Genomic DNA, 27,333 nt, shown 5'->3' with positions numbered 1-27,333 from the left:
TTAGAGACAACGCTTTTGAAAGTTAAACTAATAAAAATGGTTATTTGTGAGAACATTCAACCCAAAACTGGTTATTTATGGAGGCTTTGTTATTTGTGAGAACAATCAACGGAGCATTTTCAGCACTAGATTTATACCTTTTTCTCTTTAAACTTCAATGTTGATGAAGACGTGAATGAATTGTTGGAACCAGAAAATCCACAAGAAACTGAGTAAGAGAAAGTTTGATAGCACTTGTTTTGCAGGAAGAATCTCTTATTGAATTGAAAGATAGCAATAGCTTTTAAAAGCCTTACAAAGTAACTGAATGGAAATGCAACAACCCACGATTTTACAGCTCCTAGAATCATGGTATATGACTAGACTTTAAACTGAACGTGCAACAATACTTGTTCCTTAGAAACAGGAATTATTAACAGCTACGTAAGTATTAGACCTGAAAAGGAAGTCTAACCTTAGTGACTAAGAAAGTCCTAACAACTTTAACATTCTCCCTTAAACTGAATACCATTGTCATTCAGTTTACTGCTGGATAAGAACAGACACCCAGCAAACCTCGCAGCTTTAAGAAAACATCAAGCTTCAAAGGCTTTGTAAAAATATCTGCGACCTGCTCCTGAGTTGAACACTGAACCAACTCCACAATTCCCTCCTTTGTAAGATCACGAAGAAAGTGAAAGCGAACATCAATGTGTTTGCTACGATCATGCAAGACTGGATTTTTTGAGAGTTTGATGGCTGATACGTTGTCACAATATAACACTGTAGATTTGCATTGATCATGACACAATTCCTTTAAAATTCTCCTTAACCAGACTACTTGACAAGCACTAGATGCTGCAGAAATAAACTCGGCCTCAGTGGTGGAAAGAGTGAGCACTGGCTGTTTCTTCGAAGACCAAGACACACCACCTGAACTTATCAGAAACACATACCCCGAAGTGCTCTTTCTATCATCCTGATCACCTGTGTAATCACTATCTGTGTATCCCAAAAACTCCTGCTTTCCTCCCTTCTTGTAAAACACCCCGAAACCAATAGTTCCCTTTACGTACCTTAATGCTCTTTTTGCCGCCTGTAGGTGCATCTCAGTGGGACGCTCCATGTACCTACTAATCAAACTAACTATGAATGTCATATCAGGATGTGTAGCAGTCAGATACATAAGGCTTCCTACAATTTGTTTGTAGAGTCTACTGTCTACCCTTACTCTATCTTCGTCCTTCATGAGTTTAAACCCAGGAGCTACTGGATTATGCACTGGATTACATTGATCCATTTTGAACCTGTCAAGCACCTTTTGTGCATATTTTCGTTGCCCAATGAAAACACCATATGGTCTTTGCAACACCTCAATACCAAGAAAATACTTCATCTTTCCGAGATCAGTCATATCAAATTCAATCATCATGGATCGTTTGAAATCTTTAAACATAATGTTATCATTTCCAGTAAACATGAGATCATCAACATAAAGACAAACAAACAAAACTTTACCTCCATCCGCTGGTTTTGATGAACAAAGTATGTTCATAGGGACACTTCTTGAAACCTTCATTGTCAAAATAAGTCTCTATACGACTGTACCAAGCTCGAGGAGCTTGTTTCAGACCGTACAAGGCTTTCTTAAGCTTGTACACTTTGTGTTCATGTCCCGTTTTCTCATAGCCAGGAGGTTGGGTGACAAAAACTTCTTCATTTAACTCTCCATGTAAAAAGGCAGACTTGACGTCTAGTTGATAGATCGTCCAACCCTTCTGAGCAGCAAGTGAAATCACAACCCGAATGGTGTCAAGCCTAGCCACTGGTGCAAATACCTCAGCATAGTCTACTCCATACCTTTGACTGTACTCTTTTGCAACGAGTCGTGCCTTGTATTTATCTACTTCTCCATTCTCATTGAGTTTCATCTTGTAAACCCACTTCACCCCAATAACTTTGCTGCCAAGTGGTAACTCTGTAAGTTCCCACGTATCATTTCTTTCTATTGTCTCGATCTCGAAGTTCATGGCTTGCCTCCATTTCTCATTCTTTACTGCATCTTCAAAGAATATAGGATCACTGTCAGTGGACAAAGCCAAGTAAGCAATGTTTGATTCTTCTTCCTCGAAAAGACCTTGCCCACTCTCATAGTCTTTCATCCATGCTGGTGGTCTTCGTGTCCGTGCATCATGAGGTGAGTTCTCATCAATCTCCTCATGAGACGAGTTTTCTTGGGCAACACCATGATCCGTTTCTTCACTGTCCTCGTTTTCTTCAGTGCTGCCAGCTTCCAATTCCTCCTCATTGTCACCAACTTTTGTTCCCTCTCCTTCATCTGTTTCACACTCAAGGTCTGCCACAATGGCTTCCTTATAACACACCTCCCAATCCCAACTTTGATCTTCTTCAAAAACAACATCTCGGCTCACAATTATTTTCTTAGAAATCGGGTTAAATAATCTGTAAGCTTTCGACTCGTCACTTACCCCAAAGAATATGCATTTGAGACTCTTGTTGTCAAGCTTTATTCTTCTCTGATCAGGTACATGAACGTGAGAGATACATCCAAAAATTCTGAAATGACCCACTGATGGTTTAACTCCACTCCATGCCTCTTCTGGTGTCTTACTTCTCACGGCAAGTGTAGGGCTTCTATTTAGAATATGCACAGTCCAGTTAATTGCTTCAGGCCAAAATGTTTTTGGAATGTGCTTTCAAGAAAACATGCTGCGAACCATGTTCATAATTGTTCGGTTCTTCCTCTCGACAACTCTGTTTTGTTGGGGAGTGTATGCAGCTGTTAGTTGTCTTCGAATTCCATTCACACTACAAAAATTAGTGAATTCACCTCCACGATCTGTGCGAAGGGCCCTTATGTATGCTCCAGTTTCTTTTTCCACCCTAGCTTTGTAGTTTTTAAAAACAACAAAAGCTTCAAACTTTTCCACCAAAAAATATACCTAAGTCTTTCGACTGAAGTCATCTATGAAGGTGATGAGATACCGTTTTTTGCTGTTTGATGTTGGATTGATTGGCCCGCAAATATCAGCATGTACTAACTGAAGAATTCCAGATGCCCTCCATGTGCTTTCCTTTGGAATTGAGTCCCTTTGTTGTTTCCCCACCAAGCAATCTTCACAAACTTTAAGAGGAGCTTTGACCTGTGGCATAGCCTCCACCATCTTCTTTTGTTGAAGAACTTTGAGACCATTCCAACTTAGGTGTCCATATCGACAGTGCCAGAGTTGGGATTGGTCTGTGATAAGGGAGACAAGGCACCTTTGTTCCTTTGACTGACATCGAGCAATGATAATGAACATTCTGTTGTGTGACATGGTAGTTCCCATGATTAAGCCCCTGTTAGGATGAACGATCTTGCAAGTTCCGTGTTGCATGAGAACTACAAGACCCTTCTCTTGTAGTTGCCTAATGCTTAGTAGGTTGTTCTTCAAGTCTTGCACAAAGAACACCTCAGTAACCATGTGCATGGTCCCATCTATCTCCATTTGAATGCTGCCCTTTCCCTGTACTTTCAAGCTTGCGTCATTTCCCAGTTTGACAGAATCCTTGAAGCCTTCATTAAGATCACAGAAAAAATCCTTCTTACCACACATATGGTTGCTGCACCCTGAATCTAGTAACCATAGGCAATCACTTTTAGCTTTGTTGTCATCCACATACGTCATAAGCAGCATTTCTTCACTTGTCTCGGCAAAGTGTGCCTGCTTCTCCTTTTTAGGGCACTCCCGTTGAAAATGGCCAAGCCCATGACAATTGTAACACTCAACTGTGGATTTGTCAAACCCAGATCGGCCTCGTCCTTTTCCTGTTCCTCGATAAGAGCCACGACCCCCACTCCATCCTCCTGGCTGAGCTTCATTCGTGACTTGCAGTGCTTGTTCTTCCACAGTATGTCTACTCATCCGTTGCTCATGAACTAGCAAACTGCTTTGAAGTTCGTCGATGGATAGAATGTCAATATCATTTGACTCCTCAATTAAGCACACAACGTAATCAAATTTTGGAATCATGGATCTTAAGATTTTCTCAATAACCACCACATCACCCATTTGTTCTCCGTGAATTCTCATTTTGTTGGCAATAGTGAGAGTTCGTGCAAAATAATCGTTCACCGATTCTCCCACCTTCATGTGAAGCACCTCAAACTCTTTGCGAAAAGCTTGCAGCTGTGCACGTTTGACTCGGGCTGTGCCTTGATATTTCTGCTTCAAGGAGTCCCAAATATCCTTTGCTATATCCTTCTTCAAGATTGTCTCCAAAATCGATCGATCAATGGCTTGAAACAGATAGTTCTTTGTCTTCAGATCCTTTAGCTTGTGATCCTCGATTGTCTTCTTCAGTACCTCTGTAGAATCCACCCCTTCTGCTGCTGCAGGGATCCCAGCTTCCACCAAACCCCAGTATTCCTTGGATCGCAGAAAATTCTCCATTAGCATGCTCCAATGATCATAGTGCCCATCGAACTTGGGAATGGCTGGCTGTACAAAATTGCTTTCACCAGCCATATCGTTAACCATTCTCATTGAACTCGTGTTTGCTTTAAGACTTTCGATCAGGCCCCGTGGTGGAGCTCTGATACCAAATGTTGGAACCAGAAAATCCACAAGAAACTGAGTAAGAGAAAGTTTGATAGCACTTGTTTTGCAGGAAGAATCTCTTATTGAATTGAAAGATAGCAATAGCTTTTAAAAGCCTTACAAAGTAACTGAATGGAAATGCAACAACCCACGATTTTACAGCTCCTAGAATCGTGGTATATGACTAGACTTTAAACTGAATGTGCAACAATACTTGTTCCTTAGAAACATGAATTATTAACAGCTACGTAAGTATTAGACCTGAAAAGGAAGTCTAACCTTAGTGACTAAGAAAGTCCTAACAACTTTAACATGAATCCTATTCAAATAAAACATCTAAACCCCCTGGTTTTCTATTTTTTGAAATGGGTGAAGGTCGCTGCCTATGGTGGTTTTCTGAAAATGGAAAAAAAGAAGTGGGTTGAGTAGTTTTAACTTGAGTGCTTTCCAATCTCTTCTTGAGAGTAAATAATCATTTATATTTTTACAAAGAGTGTAAGAGAGGGAGAGATGCAAAATGAGGAAGAGAGAAGGGGTCGGGAGAGGTTGAAAGAAAGAAATGAAAAAAAAAAAAAAAAAAGGAAGGGGAAAAGGAGGAAGGAAGGGGAGATAGGGTTGTGGGCCCCTTTTAATTTATTTTTTAAATTCTCCCATAAAAGTTAATCAAGGTTAACAATGGGATAGGTGTCACCTTTTAAAGATGACAGTGAACATACACCTCTAGTTAATGTGGTGAGCAAAAATACTATTTATGAGCTATTTTAGCACGCGCTTTTTGGAAGGAAGGATGCACGCCTGATTCTTTTTGTTATTTTTAAATTTTTATGAGGACTTCTAGTTGTTTTTGGTTGTATACATATGTTATATATATGGCTTAACTTGATTTTTTTTTTTAGCCCTCTTCAATTATGGGCCCCAGGCCAAGGCCAGCTCTGCTGAGAGAGAGATTGAGATTGTAATGTAATGGGTGTGTTTTTACGTCTGATGATCACTTAGGAGAGAAATTTTCAACAAAGAAAAAGCCTTAAATATTTTAATTATTTTAATTATTTATTTTTGGCAAAAACTCACTTTCTCACTTTTACCACTGAGGTCCATGTGGTTTCAATTTAGTCACTTTTGCTCATGTGGTTTTCGATTCCAAGCAATTCGAGGATAATGCCCAATTTATGTCAAATTTTTCTAACGTCCATTACTGATTGAAGGGCATTTCAGTACATACACTATTAAAAATATTAATATAAATGAAAGAAAGGTACAATATTAATTGAAAAGAGACAAAAGAAAAAGCTTGGCACTTCACTGCTCCCTCTCTTCTCCCTTGGCACCCCCACAGCCCCACCACTCTTTCCATTTTTTCTCTCTTTCCCAACCGTCGACCCACAGCCACCGCACTCCCTTTCTCTCTCTTAGTAGCCCACCCTCCCACATTGACCTATCTCTCTCTCTCTCATAAGAGAATATCACAACCATTGCAACCATTGGAAAACCCATAAACGAACCTGGAATTTGAAAACCCATAAACGACCGTAGAATTTGCTAAACACATAAATGAAAATCACCCAACATTGAGATTTTGTGTGCTGGTTATGAACCAAGAATTGAGGTTGGAGTTATTTTCACTCAAGTACTTATATGTTAATCATATTTTTAATAAGATTAGATTTTATCTCTTGAAATCCTTTCCTAGTTGGACTCTATTTTGATTTAAGTTAAAATATTATGCTTTCATGATTCTTGACTTGGATAACACGTTCTATTGGTTTCGTTGTGTCAGCTTGTTATATTTAGTTTCCTTGTATAACAATAGATTGGAGCAAAAGCTATTTGAGATAGTGCATAAGCTGGCAACTTTAAATATGATTCTAAGAATCAAATCTCATCTATTGCAAGAGATTGATCACGTGGCTTGGTGGACTTCTCTTGCAAATAAGAGAATATGTCTATATAAAAAATATGTCGTGCCTCTCTTTTATTTACGCAGCTTTGATATGTTTTGAGCATATAGAATTTCAAGAAAAGCTGTTGTGCATGGATTTGAGATAAATCATCAAGTGTTCTATGTTTACTTAGTGATTTATCAAACACTTTAATCATTTATATTGCATTCATTTGTATTGTTCGGTGACTCATATGGTTCAGGGCACCAAGATCGTGGTGGTTGTTTTCCTTTGATGAGTTTAAAGCAATCATGACCAGTATTGCGTTCAACATAAGGAGTGTTGAAGATTATCCCGTGATAGAAGCTGAGTTACGAAGAAGCATTTTCAGTTTTCCTACATATTCGATACAAAGAGTCCCTTTATCTCCCAATTTGTTTCGTATATCACGATAGAGAAAATCCAAGTAAAAGATCCTTGTTTGTTTCGTGGAAAAGATTTGATGAAAAATAATTTTCCATGTCTTTCACAATAGATGAGAAATGTAAGATTCCTTTATCATGTTTGGTAATCCTGAGAAAGTAACCAAGAAATACCACTTTATTTTCTTTCACATGTTTAGTTTGTGTAGGAATGTAAAACAAAGTTTATTTAATTCCAACTATACCTATATGAAATCAAATATAAGAAAACAATGCATTTAAATGCTATATTATAATTCTAATTGTTAATAGTGACAAAATGGTCATAAAAAATATGCATTTAATGTCGGCTCATTTTTCCAAATTTTCCCATGAGGGGGAAAACAAAACCCAATGAAGAGGAGAGCTTCACTTTTCCCTTTACTTTCACATGTGCTAGACAACCATTTTCCATGTCTTGACTTACTAAACATGAAAAAATATTTGATTTTCTATCCTCAAACCTCCTTTCCCATAAACCAAACATGTCCTATTTACACAAGCATGAAATGAATATTCCTTTCCAAAGTTACAATTAAATACCACAATTTTTTTTTAAAGTCTGTTATTTTTTGTTGGAAAATATTTTTAAAATTCTTTAAAAATTTGAAATGGTTACCTCCACACTTTTTAATTCTTTGAAAATCTTTAAAACCCGACAAAATTTAAAAAGTTCCAGGCAAAGCGGGAAACGAAAAGCTCCTGACATAGAAAAGACCGCAGCATTAGATGAAAAATAAAAAATAAAAAATATTATGTTTTCCTTTTCCATTGATGTTCTCTATTTTCTCTGCCTATATATATAAAGCCACAATCTCAAGGTTTTTTTTAATTTTATAATTTCGTTCGTATTATTTTGAAATGGCGGAGAGGAAAAGCAGCAAGAAACCACAGAGCCTAAACGACAGCCACTATCGCCTCCTCCAAGACCTCGGTTCTCCTTCTGCTAAACCCTTTTCCAGACTCGCTGGTATGAACCCCAACTCTTTACTCTGTCTGCAAATTTTTTATTATTTACAAATATAATTATTTTACGTTAAATTATATTTTTGTGGGTTTTCAAATATTGAATCAATAGAGGACGATAAAGAGGAAATGGAGGACTTAAAGCCATCTATGGTGAAGATCAAAGGCCGAGCTTCATCCAAAGACCAAAGCAACAACGACAAAAACCGCAGTGATCATAACATTCCCCATTTCTCACTCACTGGTTTTGATTCTTCTCCTGGTACTCATTTTTCGCTTTGCCCACAATCTGTTTGAATATATGCCTATGTGACTGCAAAATGCGAAACTATTTCTTACAAGTTGTTTTTATTATTTGTTTTTAGAAACAATTGTAGAACCAGAAAAACCCACAAAGGTTAAGGTTGAAGGTAGACGGCGTCTTTGTAAAATCTCATCGCGGCAAGAAAATGCTCTAGCTGAGAAAGCAGCGGTGCTTGATGAGCCCAATTTTTCTGATATTACTGATTTTGAGTCACCGACACTGCCTCAGAGGAATGCGAGTAAGACTACTGCCAACACTGGTGGGAATGAGATTAGGGATATTCTTGATGACTTGAGCTCGAGGCTTGAGTTTCTGTCAATCGAGAGGAGGGGTGCCAGAAAAGCTGACATGGTTGAAGGTTCTTTCCCTTCGGTTATTTGTAAAGAAGTAGACGATGCAAAGAAAGTTGATTTGCCTGAGTATGAGAGTGCGGGCTCTTCATTTTCACTTGCTTCTGACATGTCTGATTCTTCTTTAGATGCTACTAAGAAGGCTAGAAATGGTGTTGAGAGTGTGCTAGATGATTATGAAGATAAGGGACATATTCAATATGAGTCTGAAGGTGACAAATTTGGTAAGCAGACCCATGGTATGAAGATTACTGGTAAAGGGGTTGGTGGAAATGAATCCAGAAGTATGGGTGCGAAATTAGTGCTTGTTGGGGATTCTTTTGTGTCTGAAACTGAAGGAGAGGAGGCAAAGGCTTATTTGCAGAGTGAACCCCGTGGTGATAATTATGGGGACAGGCTGCCTACAAAACATGATGAAAGGCAAAAGAAAAGAGAAGCTTCATTGGTGGATAAGAAACCAAAAACTGAGTGCCGTTCCTTGGTTTCTAAAGGTGGGAAAGGAGAGGTTGATGATGAGGATGGTTGTGTAGTTTTGCATGACAAGAAGATAGTTAAAGAACTGGGGAGGCATAGTGGTAATTCTAAAGAGCGCTATGATTCTGATGAGGTTATTGTGGTTGATGATTCTACGGATGATTCTGGTTTGGAGGATGATAGTTCTATTACTTTAAGTGGCCTCAAATCTACTTACAAGTTGCCAGGCAAGATTGCAACAATTTTGTTTCCACATCAGCGTGATGGCCTAAAGTGGCTATGGTCTCTGCATTGTCAGGGTAAGGGTGGAATCTTAGGTGATGACATGGGCTTGGGTAAAACAATGCAGGTAAAAAGATAGAGTATAATTAACAAATATTTTGTTTTGGAACCTTTTTTTTTTCTTTTGTGTAATTTATGGATTCTGTTTTATATCTTATTGCAGATTTGTAGCTTTTTAGCAGGGTTATTTCATTCATGTTTGATTAAAAGAGTAATGATTGTGGCCCCTAAAACGCTGCTTTCCCATTGGATTAAAGAATTATCATTCGTGGGTCTCTCTGATAAGATAAGAGAGTGAGGCTGCTTGCTCTTGTCTTTCATATGATTAAACGATAATCTGTGTAGGAAAACCAAATAATAATCGCATATTTGTGCTTCCATGTAGATACTATGGGACTTGTGCCAAAGCTCGGCAATATGAGCTTCAATACGTACTACAGGTAATTCCTCTATAATATACTGCAGGCAATTGATGTGTCCTTTTGTCCATTGAATCACAGTCACCCTTCACATCAAATTACAAGTACTTAATATTCGTCCCCCTACATCTAAGATGCAATTAATATTTCAGCGAACAATATTGTTGACCATGCATTTAGCATTTACTTTTTGAATTCAAGGTGTAAATTGGAATTGAGGGAAGCCCATTTCATTATTAAAGTCTGCTTGTTAAATCATTTATTTGTTTCAAATTTAACTACTGCCATCCACATAATATATGTGATTTTATTTTGAGTAAACTTTTAGTATGACCGTGGCTGCACTTTTGTTCTTTCATATTAAGAAGTTTACTAAGATTCCATATCATTTTGCTCCCACATTCCATTGCTTTTCTTGTAGGACAAAGGTGTTCTTCTCACAACTTATGATATTGTGCGGGTTAATTCAAAATCTTTAAGAGGGAGCCGCTATGTCCATGATGATGAAAGTGAAGATATCATATGGGATTACATGATACTTGATGAGGTGAAAATGAATATGCTATTCAATTTGAGTAATTGATGTCTATTGGTTTGCGTAAGGAAACGATGTAGCTTCTGTTAGTTATGGTCATGCATAAGAAAGGTTATTTGTCAATTCAATTACTCAACCGGCCTCTCATACACCGCAGTGCATGGGCCTGTCCAAGAAGCGACTTGTTTAATTATACATGCCATATGTTTATCATGGATATACTATGATGAAACTGACATGTTTAATTGGTGCATTACTAATTGATTTAGTATTTTCTAAAATTTCAAGTGTCATTTTTTCAAGCAATTTTTGTTATTTATTTATTTATTTAAAATTTCTACTGATATTTTCAAGAAATTGTTCTTTCAGACTTATAAATGTCTTTGAAATTATTAACAAAATGAAGTTTTGTTATTTAGTTAGTACATGTGAAATTTTCTACACCCTAGTGTTCAAATGAACATTTATACCCCCATATTCACACCCATACATCATACCAACTTACACTTGAAACTCACTTGGTTGCCTGTTCAAGTAAGCAATACTGGATTTCTTTTTATGAAAGGTGCATGAAACAACCTATTGTAGTTGAGATAGGACTTTCTTACTTGAATATAAGAACATCATGTCAATATGCCCATGCTATAAATTACTTTTAGTTTGATGGACCTATTTGCATCTCCAGGGGCATCTCATAAAGAATCCAAGTACACAAAGAGCCAAAAGTTTGCTTGAGATTCCTTGTGCCCATAGGATTATTGTAAGTGGCACGCCATTGCAAAACAATCTGAAGGTACTGTTTGTGGTTTCTTGAAGATTCATATTTGCAATTTTTATTACATTGCGTTGTATGTTTCAAACAAAACATCGACATAATTTTGTATATTTTCTGTACTTTTGACTTTCAAAATAGGAGCTGTGGGCCTTATTCAACTTCTGTTGCCCTGAGCTACTGGGTGATAAGCAATGGTAATAATATTTTTCATGCTCTGGTTACCTTCAGTTATGTTTCTGCTTCTGTATTCTGTATGAAACTGCGGAATTTTTTCAGGTTTAAGGAAAAATTTGAGTCTCTCATTCTTCGTGGAAATGAGAAAAATGCTTCAGATAGGGAAAAGCGTATTGGTTCCACGGTTGCAAAGGTAATGATACTATTATCTTCTAATATTCTGTGTTATTTGATTTGGTGTAATCTTTGTTTCGGTGTCAATGTTGCATGGATATGGACCACAGTATTGCAGTTGTCTGTTTATGTTGTATATCTCCTGTATCTAGCGAACAAAGCAGCTTGCAGATGTGGTGACAGTTGCTCAAATTCCTTAACTAGATGATTTTTATTTGCTAAGTCAATAGGAATCAGTGTACAATACTACTTTGTTGTGGCATCAGTTTCACACTCATGAACGTTTCTGGTTGTTTTATGACATTCATTTAAAGTGGTAATGGACTAGCTCAAGTTTTAAATTCTCCAAAAATAGTTATTTACAATGACCTGTGGAATGCAGTTGTACTCGTGATTTTTCCCCCTAAAATTTTGACTTTTTCTGTTGACTCCTTTCTTTGTTATTTATAGCTGCGAACTACGTTTCTTTCAGGCCTCTGATGATATTAATGATAGACAATTACATTTTAAAACAGGAACTAAGAGAACGTATTCAACCATTTTTTCTGCGCCGCTTAAAGAATGAGGTATTTAATGAAGACAATGGTCAAACAAATGCCAAACTTTCTAAAAAGAATGAGATCATTGTTTGGTTAAGATTGACTGGCTGTCAGGTTCGATCTGCTATACTCCAATGACATTTTTTCTCTAAGTGGTTTCACATATTTTCAGTATGTTTCTCAAGTTGATCGTTTATTTGGTATAGCGGAAACTTTATGAAGCTTTTCTAAAGAGTGAGCTGGTTCTTTCTGCTTTTGATGGCTCCCCATTGGCTGCACTTACGGTACAGTTTGTTATGTAGTTCTTAGTTCTTTTTTCTGCTTATTTCTAAAGGCGCTGGTTCTGGCATTAATTTATTTTTTGAATTTCTTCTGTATAGTTCAAATGAAAACAATGGAATCTTGCTTTAATTTATTCCCCATTGCTTTCCTATAATTTACTGAAAAGATGACCATCGCTCTGTCTTATTGGTCTTTTCACGGTTATTATGTGCTTCATATACTCTGCATGGGGTATGTTGGAAGGAAAATAGATTGAGTTTCTTGTCCAAAAACATATAAACTAATTAGAGTAAACTTTTTGGAAAATAAGCTACAATTAGCTATTTAACTGGCCCTTGAACTTGTTGATGTTGGAAAATTAATCATCTCTTTATTTGTTTATAACAAATTCAAATTTTGATTCGTTTTAGATCTTGTTAAAACCTGTCCATTATTGGAAGAACAAACATCGCCTTTCACTCTGTTTTAAATGTATTTTGATATTTATCCTAGTAATAGAAGAGAGAAATATTAGTGCAATTTGTTAATTCTTCTTTGAAAATGATGATGGGGAAGGACTTTTTGATATGAACCAGATCCTGAAGAAAATATGTGATCATCCACTTTTATTGACAAAGCGAGCTGCTGAAGATGTACTAGAAGAGATGGATTCGATGATGAAGCCAGAAGATACTTGCATGGCAGAAAAACTAGCAATGTACATAGCAGATGTTGCTGAGAAAGAGGACTTGGATGAGAGACAGGATTTTGATGAGAAGCATGCCAACATCTCATGCAAAATATCTTTTATATTGTCTTTACTGGTAAGGCTGCAATGTCCTAATAGATTTGACGCTTTCAGTGTTTTTATGCATAATATTAAAATGTCTTCAATGCCCTTTTACAGGAAAACTTAATTCCAGAGGGACATAATGTTCTTATCTTTTCTCAAACTCGAAAGATGCTTAATCTAATTCAGGTTAGTTATTCACAGTTATGTCTGAAATATGCTAATAATATGAATTCTTGAGACATGTCATTACATGGTCATTTCTGGGCACTTCTTAATGCTTTCCTTAGTGAGAATCATAATCTTGATTGCTTGGAGTTTGTGCAATCTGGATGACTATGCATGCCAACTAGGTGCTTAGAAGTGTTAGAAGAATTTAACCTGTCATCATAAAAAATTTCTTGCTGATTGTGATAGAAAAATAATTGCTATTTCAACACATATTCAGCCAACTATCATGACGTTTTGACTAAATTTTCACAAGCACGTGCTTCATGCACAGCTTGTTCGATTAAATGAGTTAAGTGGTTGTGAAGGATACAAGTTCATGAAGAGGTTGAAATTGTATAAGAAGACATTCAAGGTTTGGAATCTGTAGGTTTTTGGGACCTTAGAAAAGGTGAAGTAATCACAAAGGCAAGGCTTCGGACAGGCGGGAAGAGGGAGGGGAGGGGGGTTCAGATGATTCCTGAACTAGTGAAAAAAAAAAGAAAAAAGATAAGCCTGAGGTTTTTGGGGTTGGCTTTCAGAGAAGAAACTCCTTGGAGTCAAACAGCAAGAGTTTCTTGAGTGAAACAAAGGGATATCAGTTCGAAGGTTGGTCAGTTCAGGTGAATACGAAGCGCATGGATACAAGTTATGCCTTGGAATGAAAGACAATTCCTAATCTGCTTACAAGGATGAAAGAATGTGATCAATAAGTTGGAGCTCGAGGATGTGAGATTAATTGAGTTGAGAGGTGATCTTTTTCGAAAAAGAAATATTCCTGCAAGAGTACTGCAAGGGCTACATTACCAGACTTGGATTAGAGACCAATTCATCAAGTAAAAGTTTTGGAAAGGCCCTTTGAGGAGGGGTATATAAGGAAATTTCTGAGTGTAGAATCGATGTCTTCGGGCCCAGATTGATTGTCATGTCGGTTGGAACAGCACAACCTCTCCATTTTTTATGCCACTGGACAGGGCATGTTGTCATTTGCCAAACATTTGTCAAGACTGCATTGCAATCGTGCTTGTGCTATTAATGTGTCATAGTCATCCAATTAAGATTAGATAGTGTTCAACCAACAACTGACAACATTAAATTGAAGGAATGCTTTCCCGAATTCAAATGGATTTTAAGAGATAAATAGTGTAGTTTGCTTATTTAACAATTTGTATGCTCCAAATAGGTGAACTGGTAGTATTTATGGATGACCTTTTCTTTACAGGAATCACTAGTGTCCAGTGGTTACAAGTTCTTACGCATCGACGGTACCACAAAAGCCATTGACAGAATGAGGGTTGTCGATGTAAGCGTTCTAAATCATTTAAATCAGAATTTTTTTTTAACAATAGTTAGTTAGAATGGTCATTAAATTATATTAATCTTGTGTGTAGGATTTCCAAGAGGGTAACGGGGCTCCCATATTTCTCCTAACATCACAAGTCGGTGGTTTGGGCCTTACGCTTACAAAAGCAGATCGTGTGATTGTGGTTGATCCTGCTTGGAACCCAAGGTGTTCGCTTATGATTTTTAATTATAAATTTTAACTTATTTTCTATTTGGTTTGATAAGTCTCTTCATTTTCTGAAACAAAAGTATTTACCCATGTCTGCTGTTGTCTTGTATCTGTTGGCTACTTTGAGGTGGTTGTGATTTGTTTTTCTTGTCCATGTGTGGTTTTGATATTCTTTCTGGCTTTGGACAGATGATCAGTATTCTTTTCCCTTTTGTATGGAGGGTTTGGTTCTCCCTGTAATCCTAAAGCCCGCTTAAATTGAATTTGAGAACAAGTTTTTGATACACGACCACGGGGGATATCAGATGTTCTCCTAATGTAGTTCTAGAGATAATATCAGTATTCTTCTCACATTTATCACTTTTATTGGTTATCACATGTTTTTAGTTTTTTTTTTTTTTTATTGTTTATTAATGAGAATCATACTATCTTAATAGAACATATGAAAGTTACAAGAACAAAACAGAGTATAAGATGAGGGTTTATCACATGATGATGATTAAGAAATGAAACTACTTCCACCATATTTCCTTTTTTGTAAATTATGATTAAATATTGAAAAAGAAAATTCTTTGATGTATTTATGGCGGTTTTGCTGATCAAACTGTCTCTGTTCTCTTCCTATATATCCAATGGAAGATTGGAAATTTTATTAACAATTACAAGAAACTGGGTAAGCTATATTTGTTGCTTAATACTCATGTTACAGCTTATGAATGAAGACAACATGTTATCAAAGATAATGCTTTTGATACTTTCAATGTTGCCTTTTGGAAAATAATGCTTCTCTTCTCTTTCTGTATGTTCTATGGAAGATTAAAAGTTTGAATTAAGTTTAGATTCATGTGTAAGCAATATGTCCTTTAAAATTCAGTATATTCTTTCTTTGTTGAGGTTAACAAGGATATTAATTGTGCAATTTGTGGTTCGTATATTTCAGTACGGATAACCAAAGTGTGGATCGTGCATATCGAATTGGTCAAAATAAGGATGTCATTGTATATAGATTAATGACTTGTGGGACTGTTGAAGAGAAGATATACAGAAAACAGGTTATTTTCCCTCTATTTAGATGTTGTATTATGAATGATTTTAGAATGCTTAGATATGTGTTTCGGGGTCCTGTGCTGTGGTTTATGTAGATTGCTTCAAGTAGTGAACGCTACATCACATATCTATAGGGCTTTAAGTATATCTGCTTAAATGGTTATTGTCTTTTCATGTTATAAATACCTTGCCATTCCTCCTATGCTATGCTGCGATAGCATTTCTTCCTGTTTGAATATCTATTTATTTTATGTGTGGTTCAGTTATGCTTCATACTTTGAAACATCATGTAGCACATCATCGTATTAACTCTTCAAAAATATATTGTTTAGATATACAAGGGGGGATTGTTTAAAACTGCAACCGAGCATAAAGAACAGATGCGGTACTTTAGTCAACAGGTGAATGCTTACAAAGTTGTAATTGCTGCTATAGTGAGCATTTTTATATCCTTAACATTAGAGGAACAGGAACACTCATTCTATACTTAATATTTCAGGATCTATGTGAACTTTTTAGTCTCCCAAAAGAAGGTTTTGATATCTCCCTTACTCAGCAGCAGCTGTATGAGGAGCATGATCGCCAGCACACAATGTATGCAATCGTCGGGCCTAATATTTGTGACTTTTAACTATGTTATTTTTATGATAATAAATGCACATGAATCTTTTTTTTTTTTGGTTGACAAATAAATCTGTGTTTGGATGTGCATATATTTGAAATTGAGATTAGATTCTGCAATTTGCTCTTTTTGTTCTTAAATTTGACACGTGTATTTGAAATTATAGAATTTTTTTTTTCCATCTCATGGTTCTCTCTCTCTCTCTCTCTCTCTCTCTCTCTCTCTCTCTCATTCATATATGTGTTCACAAGTTATGATATTCTTTTTTTCTCCCAGATGATGCTATATTAGATGTTTCTTTTAGTTTGTTCTTTAACTGGTAAACATAGAATAGGGTACTAATAATGCGTAAGAATATGACATAAGACTGGTTGTCATATTTTAGTGACTGAGGTTTGTTTGTATATTCTTTAATTTGATGAATTATGTTGCATAATATGATCACTCCTGTCCTTGAATAACATATGAAATTGATAAAATTGTTAGGAATTTTTTTACAAGTTAAAATACTTATAATAGTCTTTTTTTGACTTGAAGCAACATAAGTAGTGTTTGTGTTCCTAGATTAAAGAGTAATCCTCAAATCCTTGTAGGGAGCTTTGTGCAGTTTATAGAATTAGAATCTAGAATATTACTTGTATGTGCTTGATTTTTTGGTGCAAAAGATGTTTATTGTTTTAGCCCCAAATGTAGTTTAATTCCATCTCTTTTTTGGGCGTGCTTCATGGATTCATATTTGAATTGACTTTCAGAGTATACACTCCTTTCAAGATTTTCTTGCAATTCTACTGTTTACTGTAGGGACGAATCCTTTAAGTCCCATATTGAATTCTTGGAAACACAAGGCATAGCAGGAGTCAGTCATCACAGTTTACTCTTCTCCAAGACAGCACCTGTACCAGTTGTAGAGGAAGAGCAGGAAGCTGAAAGGTAGACCCATTATTTCTTTAACTTTCGCCAGAACAGATTTATTGTTATACTTTTTTGTCTTCTTTTCTTTGGAATCTTTTGTTTGTTTGCGAAAAGGTAAATTTCCCTACAGTTGAGCGCTAAGTATGCATGTCAGCACATAAACTACGAAAAACTTTATATTAGTCCGGAAGTGAGTTTCTATTTTTTTAAATCATTCTGAGCTTTATCGGATTATTGTTGTTTCCATTTACATCTTTGTACTAGCTAGTTGTAATCTAAAAGCAGATTAGTGTGAGACTCAGTTTGACCCAGAAATATTGTTTGAAAGCTTCCCAGTAAAAACTGTGATATTGGTAATACTGAATATGTATTGGGCATTTATGACGAGTTACTTCTGAAATCTTATCTGTTTACTTTGCTATACTGGGCACAGGATCAGGGGAGCTTCAACTGCAGGAAGGTCATCTTCAAGTTCTTTACTCGAATGCAATGTGAACGGGTAGAGCTCTATGAATCATGGCGTTTATCCCATTTGTGAACAGGAAAGAGATTATTGCATGTGATGATATTTTTGGTTTTCATTGTTGACAGGGCTGAATATGCTTTTAAGCCAAAGGATGTAATATTAAACAAGAAGCCTTCTTCACCAAATGATGCGGGTAAACTGACAGAATCGGAGATTAAACAGAGAATCAATAGGCTGTCACAAACTCTTGCAAATAAGGTATTCTGACTCATTATCTACTTTGTTAGCATTTAACGCCTGGTTTTCAGTGAAGATATCCTTCTTTGGAACAAACAGTCGTGCTCATTTTAGTTTTAATCCTATTAATTGATTTGCCCTTGGTGATTATATTTTTAAACAATGTCTGCAGGCTATGGTTTCAAGATTACCAGATAAGGGAGAGAAGATACAAAAGCAAATTGCTGAGTTGAATTCTGAGCTTTATAGACTTGGTACAGTGGAAGGAAATGAGAGAAATGTTATTAACTTAGATGGTATAACTGGGGAGTTTGAAAGGGTGTTGATATAAGATAATGTCGCTGAGCAATGAAACATGGAAACAGAAAAGGACTACGTTATTATTATCACTATTATGTTCTTGGTTAAATCTGTCAATTAAAAATATGATGCTGTAATTTGTACGACTGTCCTATGTCCATACATGTTTTCTGTCTCGTAGTTTTGGTTAGTAAATTTGAAGGCAATCTGATTTGTTTTGTGGTCGCCTTGTTTATCGGTTAATTCAAACAATTCACATGATCAGTATCTACTTTTGGTATTGTTATTTTTTTATATTTATAATACAAGCGATATTCTAAATTACAATAGGATGGAAACTTTTCACACATTCTCAATGTTTCATGGGGTTTTGGACCTTGTTGACACTTTTGTTATTATCTTAGGAAGACAATAATGACATTGCTACGAGTCATTTTCATGTGTAACATTGCAAGATGCCTGAAGGAGTGCTTGGATCTTTCTTTTGCCAAGGCTTCTAAAAAGAAAGTGTTCTTGGTTTCTTGTTCTAGATGTTGACCCCATACTTTGCTTTGGTAAACTTTGTATGATAGACACCTACATTATTAAGGACTATTTACATATTTTATGTATTATCTGTTATTATATTCCTATGCATATGAAGTTTTTGAACATTTTATCACATTTAAGCTACTTGCCGAAAGTATATTTTCCACTAAAATTAAGGCTTGGAAACAGATGTGGGAGGGGAATATACGAGGCGGACGCTTTAGGATTGCACTTGGCAATGTTGGGTTTCATAATTCGCAAGTTACACTTGCAAACTATAAACACACACTCCATTGTAAACTATAAATTTTATTATTATTAATGGCGGAAATTTTCAGTTGTAATTTGTCAAAATTATAATTTTTTAATAAATAGTATATACTGAGTCTTTTAAAAAAAAAAAAAAATAAAAAAAATAGTATAGCCTCTAGGTGATACTGTTGAAATATAATATATTAAAAATGTATAGCCGAGCGGCTATACTCAGTTTTTTAAAATTATTTTTGAAATTAATAGTATAGCCGCGCGGCTATGCTGTTTAAATACAATATATTAAACGAGTACAGCCGCTCAGCTATAGGCTGTGTTTTTTTTATAATTTTTTTGTTCAAATTAATAGTATAATGGAAAAAGGGCATTTACTTGCAAACAAATCTTCTCACATTCAAACCCGTATTGTACCGTAGTGATGTGTCTATGTGAGAAATCCCCTAATCCCTTGTTGTTTGAATTATCATTTGTATTTTTTTTAAAAAAAAAAATTTTAAAATTTTAATGAATTATTATTACATAGCATACGTGGAATTTGCAGTAACGAACAACTATATAATTTTGTTTGTCTTTCAAATTGGCATTGCCTCTACTAATAGAAGGGCTGGGCTCAACTTCATTTTTAGGCCCATACTCAATTACGGAAAGGTTTGTTTCCTTTTTTAATTGGATAAAGAGTTTGGTTAGTTTCCTGATACAAGTAGGAGATGTTGCTTTTGACTTGCGAGACAAGGAAAGGTACGCTCTGTAATCACTATATATACACGAACTTCCTAGCCTATAACTCATACTTTTCTAATTGAGAGATCAAAATTATCAATATGGAAGTGAACAGAGGAAATCACGATGAGGGTGAGCAAAGAAATTACCAGAGGAGGCCACAGCGAAGAAGTGTGGAAACAATCGAGTGGACGCTGGAGCACCACAAGCAATTCGTGGACACCATGATCCGATTAGAATTGGATGATCTTAGAATCCGTACAGCCAGGCGGACGATCCTGATTGTGGAGCTCATGAACAACGAGGCCTTGAGGCTTTTTCCGCGGTCAACTCTCTTGACCCACATCTCCAACTTTCAGCGTTTCCAGAAAATCTCTGCTCGCGGTTTTCAGAAAACTAGCGCTCACAGTGCTTTGATGAGAGACTTTGAACGACTTAACATTAATAAGAAGAAGGAGGAGGAGGAGAAGGAGGACGACATGTCGTTTTCATGGAAACTGGAGCATCATAAGAAGTTTGTGGAGGCAGTGATCCAGTTGGAGTTGGGCCAGGTAAAGGTAACCCCAAGGGGCATTCTGAAGCTGATGGACGAGAAGCACCGCCGGGGCCTCACTGCTCGAGCAGTGGCGAAGCATCTCTGGGGATTAAAGGTTTTACAGAAAAAGACTCAAATATCACATGTTCAAACTCAATACTACGCCAAATTGGAGGAGGCCAGAGGAATGAAAGAAATCACCCATACGTTATCTAATGTGAATATCTCTCTCGTCACGCGACCGAATGCGAATATCTCTCAGGTGAAGTGAAGTGGCTAGTTGTGATTGTGTGACTAAGCTGGTTAATGAGATGTATGTTTTATTAATTCAATATGAATACTATTCAGTTATGTTGAAACTCTCTGTTGTGGGTAATCATTCAGTTTTTGAAACTTACCCTTCATGAACTCATCTTTTGAATGTATGGATTTTGGTTAGCCAAGCACTATAGTCTAATGTGTACCCAAAATTATGATCAATTTATTGCAACTTTCTTTTCCAAACACTTCAAACTCATAAGCCAACCCAAGAGGGGTTGGGCTCAACCCCATATTCAGGGCAGGTCGGCCCAATTGGCCCATTGATGCCTCGGTTATTGGCCCATACTCAATTATGGTTGGAAAGGTTTGGTTAGTTTCCTAATATGAATGGTTAACAAATTGTTCGGGCAGTGTCGTACCATCTCTCCGGGTTAAGGGATTTATAGAAAAGGACTCAAACATTTCAAGGAAAAATCCACTCGTTATCTTATGAGAGATATAATCTTTGTGTCTCTCATACATCTAATTTAGTATAGTTTGGTTTGTTCAACGTCTTGAAGATCTTTCAAATCTGGTTTCCCATCCAAATTTTGCATCATTCCTTTTATTTATTTATTTATTTATTTTTAATGTTGTTTTTAGTTAGTATTTTCTTTGATCAGAGAGAGGAAGAAAGATACTGAAGAAAAAATAAAAGAAACACTAAGGCAAAAAGTTCGAATTTTGCGTCTGATTATTGTTAATCAAAATAATAAAATAAAATATTGATTTATTAAAAAAATAATTTAACTCAAGTATGTTGTTTGGTGCAAAAATGAATAGGACTGGACTCAAAGCCTAGTCGGTCCAAACCAGCCCAATTCAATGTTTAAAAGTCTATCCAAACCAGTCGAAGCCAGCTCACCAAACAAAACCTATAAATTTTGGTTTGCAAGTTACACAGTTACACTTAAATAGATGATGCAGCAAACTAAAACAAAATAAATAAATATACGCAAACACACACTCACGTTGCGCCATTCTCCGAAAAAGATAGCCTGCAGTGTAACAGGACATCAAGGGCTGACTAATTTACTCATACGTGATGACCAGAAATCATGCTAGTCTAAGTTTGGAGCTATTTCAAGGATGGTGGGTGTTTTCGATTTTTTTTTTTTTTTTAGTTTAGGTTTTCAAAAATGAGCCTACCAAACAAGTTTTTTGAACTTTGGACTTAAAAATTGGATTCAAGTCCTATATCAAACATTAAATCCTAAGTTTCCTAATTAATTTGGATTAGGATTTTTGTTTTAGCTAGGGCTTTTATCCTATTGTCTCTAGGTTTTAGTTTATTATAAATACCCCTGTTAGAGAGAGATAATTTACTTCATTATAGAGAGAGATTAGAGATTAGAGTCAAGCGTGAAAAGAAGAAGAAGAAGAAGATCGCGGGTTTTGTTTGAGTGCAATATTCTGAAAGAGATCTTTAAAAAGAGACAAATTTTAAATATATTTGAAAAAAAAATTAATTGATGTATTTTTTCTATTGCATTTAATTATTTCATTGAACTATTGAACAACCATTGCCGATACTCTTAACAAAATAATGCATTAATTACTGTATTTTTTTCATTTTTTATTGACATATGAGTTCCATAGTTAGCCTATTGCAATTACAATAGAGGGTTCATCACATGACACTCTCTATTGCAATGAACTAAATCACACCATTGCAAGTGAAATTTTACTGTTTCAGTTCAACTTCATGCAATAAAATTGCATTGATCCTCGCAGATGCTCTTAGGCCTCTATATATATGCTCTTACCTTGTCACTTTGGTGGCTCCTTATCTGAATCCCTGGACTGACTCCTCACTTACTATGTGATTTGGCATAGGGAAAGCCCCTAGCATTGAAAAACTGTGTACCATAGTAACCATGCATCCTCAACAACACTTAACACTTACTGAAAGAAGAAGCTTGAAAGGTAGGGGTTTTAATGTGATTTTAGAGAAAGGTTGAGTGTTCTCTAGCATGGGTTTTTTAATAGGGTATTCATGGGAGTATGAAGGATTTAGGGTAGATCTTGCTTGACATGATTTCCAGAGTGCCAAATTAGAGTTTCTGCCACAAACAAGTCATTCAGGTCATCTAGCTAGTAATCTAACTTGGCACCACAACAAAGGTGATTTTGCCTATCTGTTGCTTGTAATTCAATATCACCGCCGATACAGCAAAAAAAAAAAAAAAGTCTGGACAATTTTTTATTTTTTCCTTTTTATCAGCTGTCTGAACAGTCTCTTCAATAGAAATACTTAAAATAGTAGCAAAATATAATTAAAAACATGAGATGAAAAAAGAAGAAAACTTTGGAAAGTTAAGGATGCCGTGACCTATCTTCCAATATCAGATACCCTTCATGTACAACATATGGAAAGAAACGATTATTATGCTGACCAGAGCAGAACGGATTTCTCAGTGTCCTGCCACTTTTTTCTCTAATCCATTCGCCTCAAGAACAGAGAGACTAGTGAATTCAAGGGCAAACCAGCTTAAGACGCTCAGCTACGATACAACGATTAGATCAAGGAGGAGGTCAAACCTCTGGCGAATAGCCTCTCTTCCAGGACCCTGTTTAAGTGACTCAACCAACAACTCTGGCTGAACAAAGACAAAGGAATGTACAAAGGAACCCTACTAATATACCACCATGTGTATTTTCAAGAGTTTCAAACTGAAAAGGTGGCTAGTTAAAGCTTGACGAGCGGCTCCATCTCCCTTGCAAGTAATCTTCTAATGAGATGCTTTGCTCACCACTGCTACTAGAAAGGGAATCATCTTCCAAGTCTAGCAGCGCAAGGTTAAGATGGGATTGAATGTCAGAAGGAAGTGCTTCTCCGTCCAATGCTTCAAGTTCTTCTGATGCACTGACCTGTTGCCTTGCACACCTTGTAACTTCCTCATCTCCTTGGAGAAGCTTCAAAACCTGGGATTGAAAAAAGAAATCATCACCAAATAAATAAATTTGAAGTTATATAAAAACCAAATAGTTAAGTAAAATTCAAAGCTGAAAGTGAAAGCAAAAATTAAACTTACAAGGTTGATTGGAGGCCGAAGCTTAGGTGTGTGTCTAATGCAAAGGTTGGCAGCCAAAACCATTCTCTCAATTTGATCCTGGTCATAGTCACTACCCAGGCTCGGATCTAACAGTTGGGCCACGTTCCCACTCTTCAATATTGGCTTTGCCTGGAATCAACCCCCATTCATTGACATAAATCAATCAAGTACACTTTCACAGAATCACTATTGCAACTTCTTTGTAATAGCACATTTATTGGATACGAAAAAATAGAAAATGTGCTTCCTTTCTCAGAAGTAAGTTGCATTCCATTTAATCTTACATATTCACGACAATCACAATATTCAGAAAGAGTAGACACGAAAATAATTCCATGCCCCATGTTTGAACTTACCCACATCACCAGACTTTCCTGGCCCTTTGTATCTTTACTGTAGATTGGTTTTCTCCCTGAAAGAAGCTCAAGGACTACAACCCCAAATGCATAGACATCAATTTTATCACTCACTTTGCCATGCATGAAGTATTCTGGAGCCAAGTAACTGGCACAGTAAAGAGTGTTAGAAAGAATATGTGAAGGGGAATATATAGACTAAAAGAAGACACTACACACCCAAATGTTCCTGCAACGTCTGTGCTACTAATATCGGATGACGTCGATGCCCAACTAGCAAGTCCAAAATCTGAGAGCTGCAGAACCATGATAAGGGGATGAACAGATGAAGCTTCAAATAATTAACAAAGAATATTGAAGTTATAGCACAGAACCTGTGGCTCAAAATCATCTGAAAGAAGGATGTTGGAAGACTTCACATCCCTGTGGATTACAGGTTCTTCACAGCCATAGTGTAGATAATCGAGGGCCTCTGCTACACCTATGGCTACATTATATCTCTGCTTCCAACCAAATGCATTCCCATCCTTCTTATTACCTTGATCAGAAATTATCCTTTATGAGTTAAGAAAACTGAAAATAGGGAGAGAAAAAAGAGAGTGAAGTTTTCGAGTCCAAAGACACAGATACCATAGAGGTTCTCTTCTAGGCTTCCTCTTGATATAAAATTATAGACCAAAAGTAAGTTGTTTTCGTCGAAGCAGAATCCAAATAAGGAGATTATGTTCTTGTGGTTTAAAGTTGTGAGTATCTCAATTTCATGAACAAACTCGTTCAAGATATCTCCAGATGGCTTCAAGAGTTTCACTGCCAACTCTTTGCCATCTGAAAGGCACCCTCTATAAACACTACTACTGCCACCTTTACCAACCATGTTGTCTGAAAAATGCAATTTAAGAATTGTTAGTATAACATCCAACTTTGAGTCAACTCAAAACCAGGATTGTAAAATTAGGGAAAAGAAACAAACCAGGCCTGAAGTTGGAGGTCGCCAACAAAAGTTCCTTATAGCAAAACAGTCTACAACTGGATGAATATTTCTTACATAAATCCAAAAATTCTTCAGGAAGGGGCTCCATGCCATGGTGAGGAGATAGAGAAGGGCAGACTGCGTTAGGCCCAAACGGCACAATTGCTCCACTTATTCCATTCAGCATGGAAGAACAATCTTGATCCTGTACAGGATTCACCAGTTTGTGATCAGGATAGACAACAGCTGAAGTATTCCAGCTCAATGGTCTCAAGGCCCATCCAAAAACAGATGTCTTTTTCTCAGTTTTCTCCATGCATTGTCGCTTTGGTAGAAATGTGTGACGAAGAAGTGACCAACCAGGTTTGAAACACTGCGAATCTTGAATCTTGATAGAGTTTGATGAAATGTCGAGTCTTTGGATTGGTACTAAGGCCAGTGAATTTTCTTCACCATCTTCCCCTTCCGACTCATCAATTAATTGAGTCCCAGAGGTTTCCCGAAAAACTGAATCCGCTGCACAATTCTCACAATTTCTCTTTAGCGTTTTCTTGCCACACTTGGAACAAGATTTTCTTGTTAGATGTCGACATTGATTAAGTTTAGCATCATTAGGTACTTTTGCATTCTTGATCAGTGACAAACTAGTATTTACATAACTCTGGTTCTGATCATTATCTGTTCATCAACAAGGCAAAAAAGTGAAAGAGTTAAGCATAGTGATAACACCAAAAACAAATTTATAACAAAAACACACTCTAGGAATCATCCTTGGAACTAACATCAACAAAACCCAGAAGAAGAATTATCCAAACCTTGAATTTTATCTGCATTGCTATCAGGTCCGTTCCTCTTGAATACGACCTTGCCATTATCAACGGCAAAAACCGAGAAACTTCTGGACAACTTTCTCGCACAGTACTTGGCAACAGAGGCAGATGACCCGATTCTATGGTGAGTTTTGGAAGTTCCAACAATTGTAGCAGCCGCATTGTATGATTTTGCTTCTTGTACTAGAAGCTTCCGGACAGAATTGCCTCTACAGACCTTAAGCTTCAGATCAACCTGTTTACAATTCAAATATTCTCAACCTCCAAAGGAATTAAAATTAAAAAAAAATTCTTTCGGGTGGTTTTTTCTCAGAAGAAGTTAACAAAAAATAAAAAGTAAAAATGAGGAACTCAACCTGCTTTAAGTTGCAGAAACCTTCATAAGCAGAGAGCACAGAATCGAATGTCTTTACCAGCGAGAGCAAAGACGAAGTCCCCTCTACAAAACCCAGAAACCAAATTCATTCAACAGAACACAGAAACCCCCCAAAAAAAAAAAAAAAAAAAAATCACAAACAAACCACAATGAGAGAAAGAGAGAGAGAGCAGACCAGAGGGGGTGTGGAGGTGGTCCTCAAGGACATGAATGGCGATGACATTGTCACCAGGCTCCGCCACTTTAACGAGTGCCCACGTCAGCAGCTCCTTGCTGTGCGAATCTAACTTCACCCCGACCACCACCGTCTTCCCACCACCACCGCCGCCTTCTCCGGTCAACAACTTCATCTCACCAGCGGCTGCCTTTAGTCCTACGTTGTTTCTTTCCCAGAGAAATCAGTCACTCCAATGGCACTGGCGTGTGTTTGTCTGTCTGTTCTGTTGAGAATTGGAAACGGGAAATTGGAAATTGGGAAATTGGGAAATCAAATCCTGGTTGGTTGGTTGGTTGGTGAAGATGGAAATGGTCTCGGAGGAAAATCTTATGCTGTTTCTTCGGCTCCTCTACCTTGTTCACTTGCTAATCTCTCTCTCTCTCTCTCTCTCTCTTGTGCCTGCTCCAGATAGATGAGTGTCCGGCCATTTTGTTCCAAATTATAATAATAATTAATACTAATAATAATGCACCCTTCTTTACTAACATTCTTATTTTCATAAGCACACGAGATGCAACAAATTAGAACAAGAGATCTTTTTCTTTTTTGCGATGTTTTATTCTGTTTTGGTAAACACACAAAAAGCAAAAAGAAATACAAACCCATGTGCTGGATGGAAATCATGGAAAGGTAAACAATAATTTTTAATTATTATAGATTTTTGCTCCACCCATCCAAAGTACAAACCCATGTGATAATTAATATAAAAGGGAAACGAATCTTCTACTTCTAGCTGCACCCTCCTTCTGTCTTTTTACATTTTAACCCCTATATCTTATGGTCTTTTATATAAAGCTCAGATAATTTTCCTCTTACAGGGAAAAGAGGATTTTTTTTTTTTCTTCAGAAAGGAATAAATAAAGATAATATTATATATTTTCATGAGAAACATTGAAGATTAATTAGA

The 27,333-nt window shown here is 36.6% G+C and overlaps 2 protein-coding genes across 2 annotated transcripts; one reads left to right on the top strand and one right to left on the bottom strand.

Moving 5' to 3' along the window:
• The first annotated feature begins 7,625 nt into the window (after nt 1–7,625).
• LOC117625879 (protein CHROMATIN REMODELING 24) lies at nt 7,626–18,526 on the top strand. The gene is made up of 22 exons (XM_034357469.1): nt 7,626–7,891; nt 8,000–8,149; nt 8,253–9,364; nt 9,461–9,591; nt 9,683–9,737; nt 10,138–10,263; nt 10,937–11,044; nt 11,165–11,220; nt 11,303–11,393; nt 11,890–12,027; nt 12,120–12,197; nt 12,771–12,998; nt 13,082–13,153; nt 14,394–14,474; nt 14,563–14,681; nt 15,625–15,736; nt 16,064–16,132; nt 16,231–16,325; nt 17,155–17,283; nt 17,699–17,764; nt 17,857–17,989; nt 18,141–18,526. Exons 1-22 carry the CDS (start codon nt 7,783–7,785, stop codon nt 18,297–18,299), a joined length of 3,417 nt encoding a protein of 1,138 aa, XP_034213360.1. The 5' UTR covers nt 7,626–7,782; the 3' UTR covers nt 18,300–18,526.
• Nucleotides 18,527–22,859: 4,333 nt separating this feature from the next.
• On the bottom strand, nt 22,860–26,940 carry LOC117626309 (probable receptor-like serine/threonine-protein kinase At5g57670). Its single transcript, XM_034357977.1, has 10 exons — nt 26,385–26,940; nt 26,190–26,272; nt 25,819–26,068; nt 25,004–25,681; nt 24,664–24,912; nt 24,408–24,571; nt 24,253–24,329; nt 24,034–24,181; nt 23,657–23,806; nt 22,860–23,546 (listed from the first exon to the last, which is right to left on the bottom strand). The coding sequence occupies exons 1-10, from the start codon at nt 26,557–26,559 to the stop codon at nt 23,307–23,309; spliced, it is 2,214 nt and encodes a 737-aa protein (XP_034213868.1). The 5' UTR covers nt 26,560–26,940; the 3' UTR covers nt 22,860–23,306.
• Between the last annotated feature and the right edge of the window lie 393 nt (nt 26,941–27,333).

The sequence above is a fragment of the Prunus dulcis genome, chromosome 4 (assembly GCF_902201215.1).
Source record: "Prunus dulcis chromosome 4, ALMONDv2, whole genome shotgun sequence".
Taxonomy (NCBI): domain Eukaryota; kingdom Viridiplantae; phylum Streptophyta; class Magnoliopsida; order Rosales; family Rosaceae; genus Prunus; species Prunus dulcis.
The sequence above is the reverse complement of the archived record's forward strand: the minus strand, read 5'-3'. Positions and strand labels throughout refer to the sequence as shown.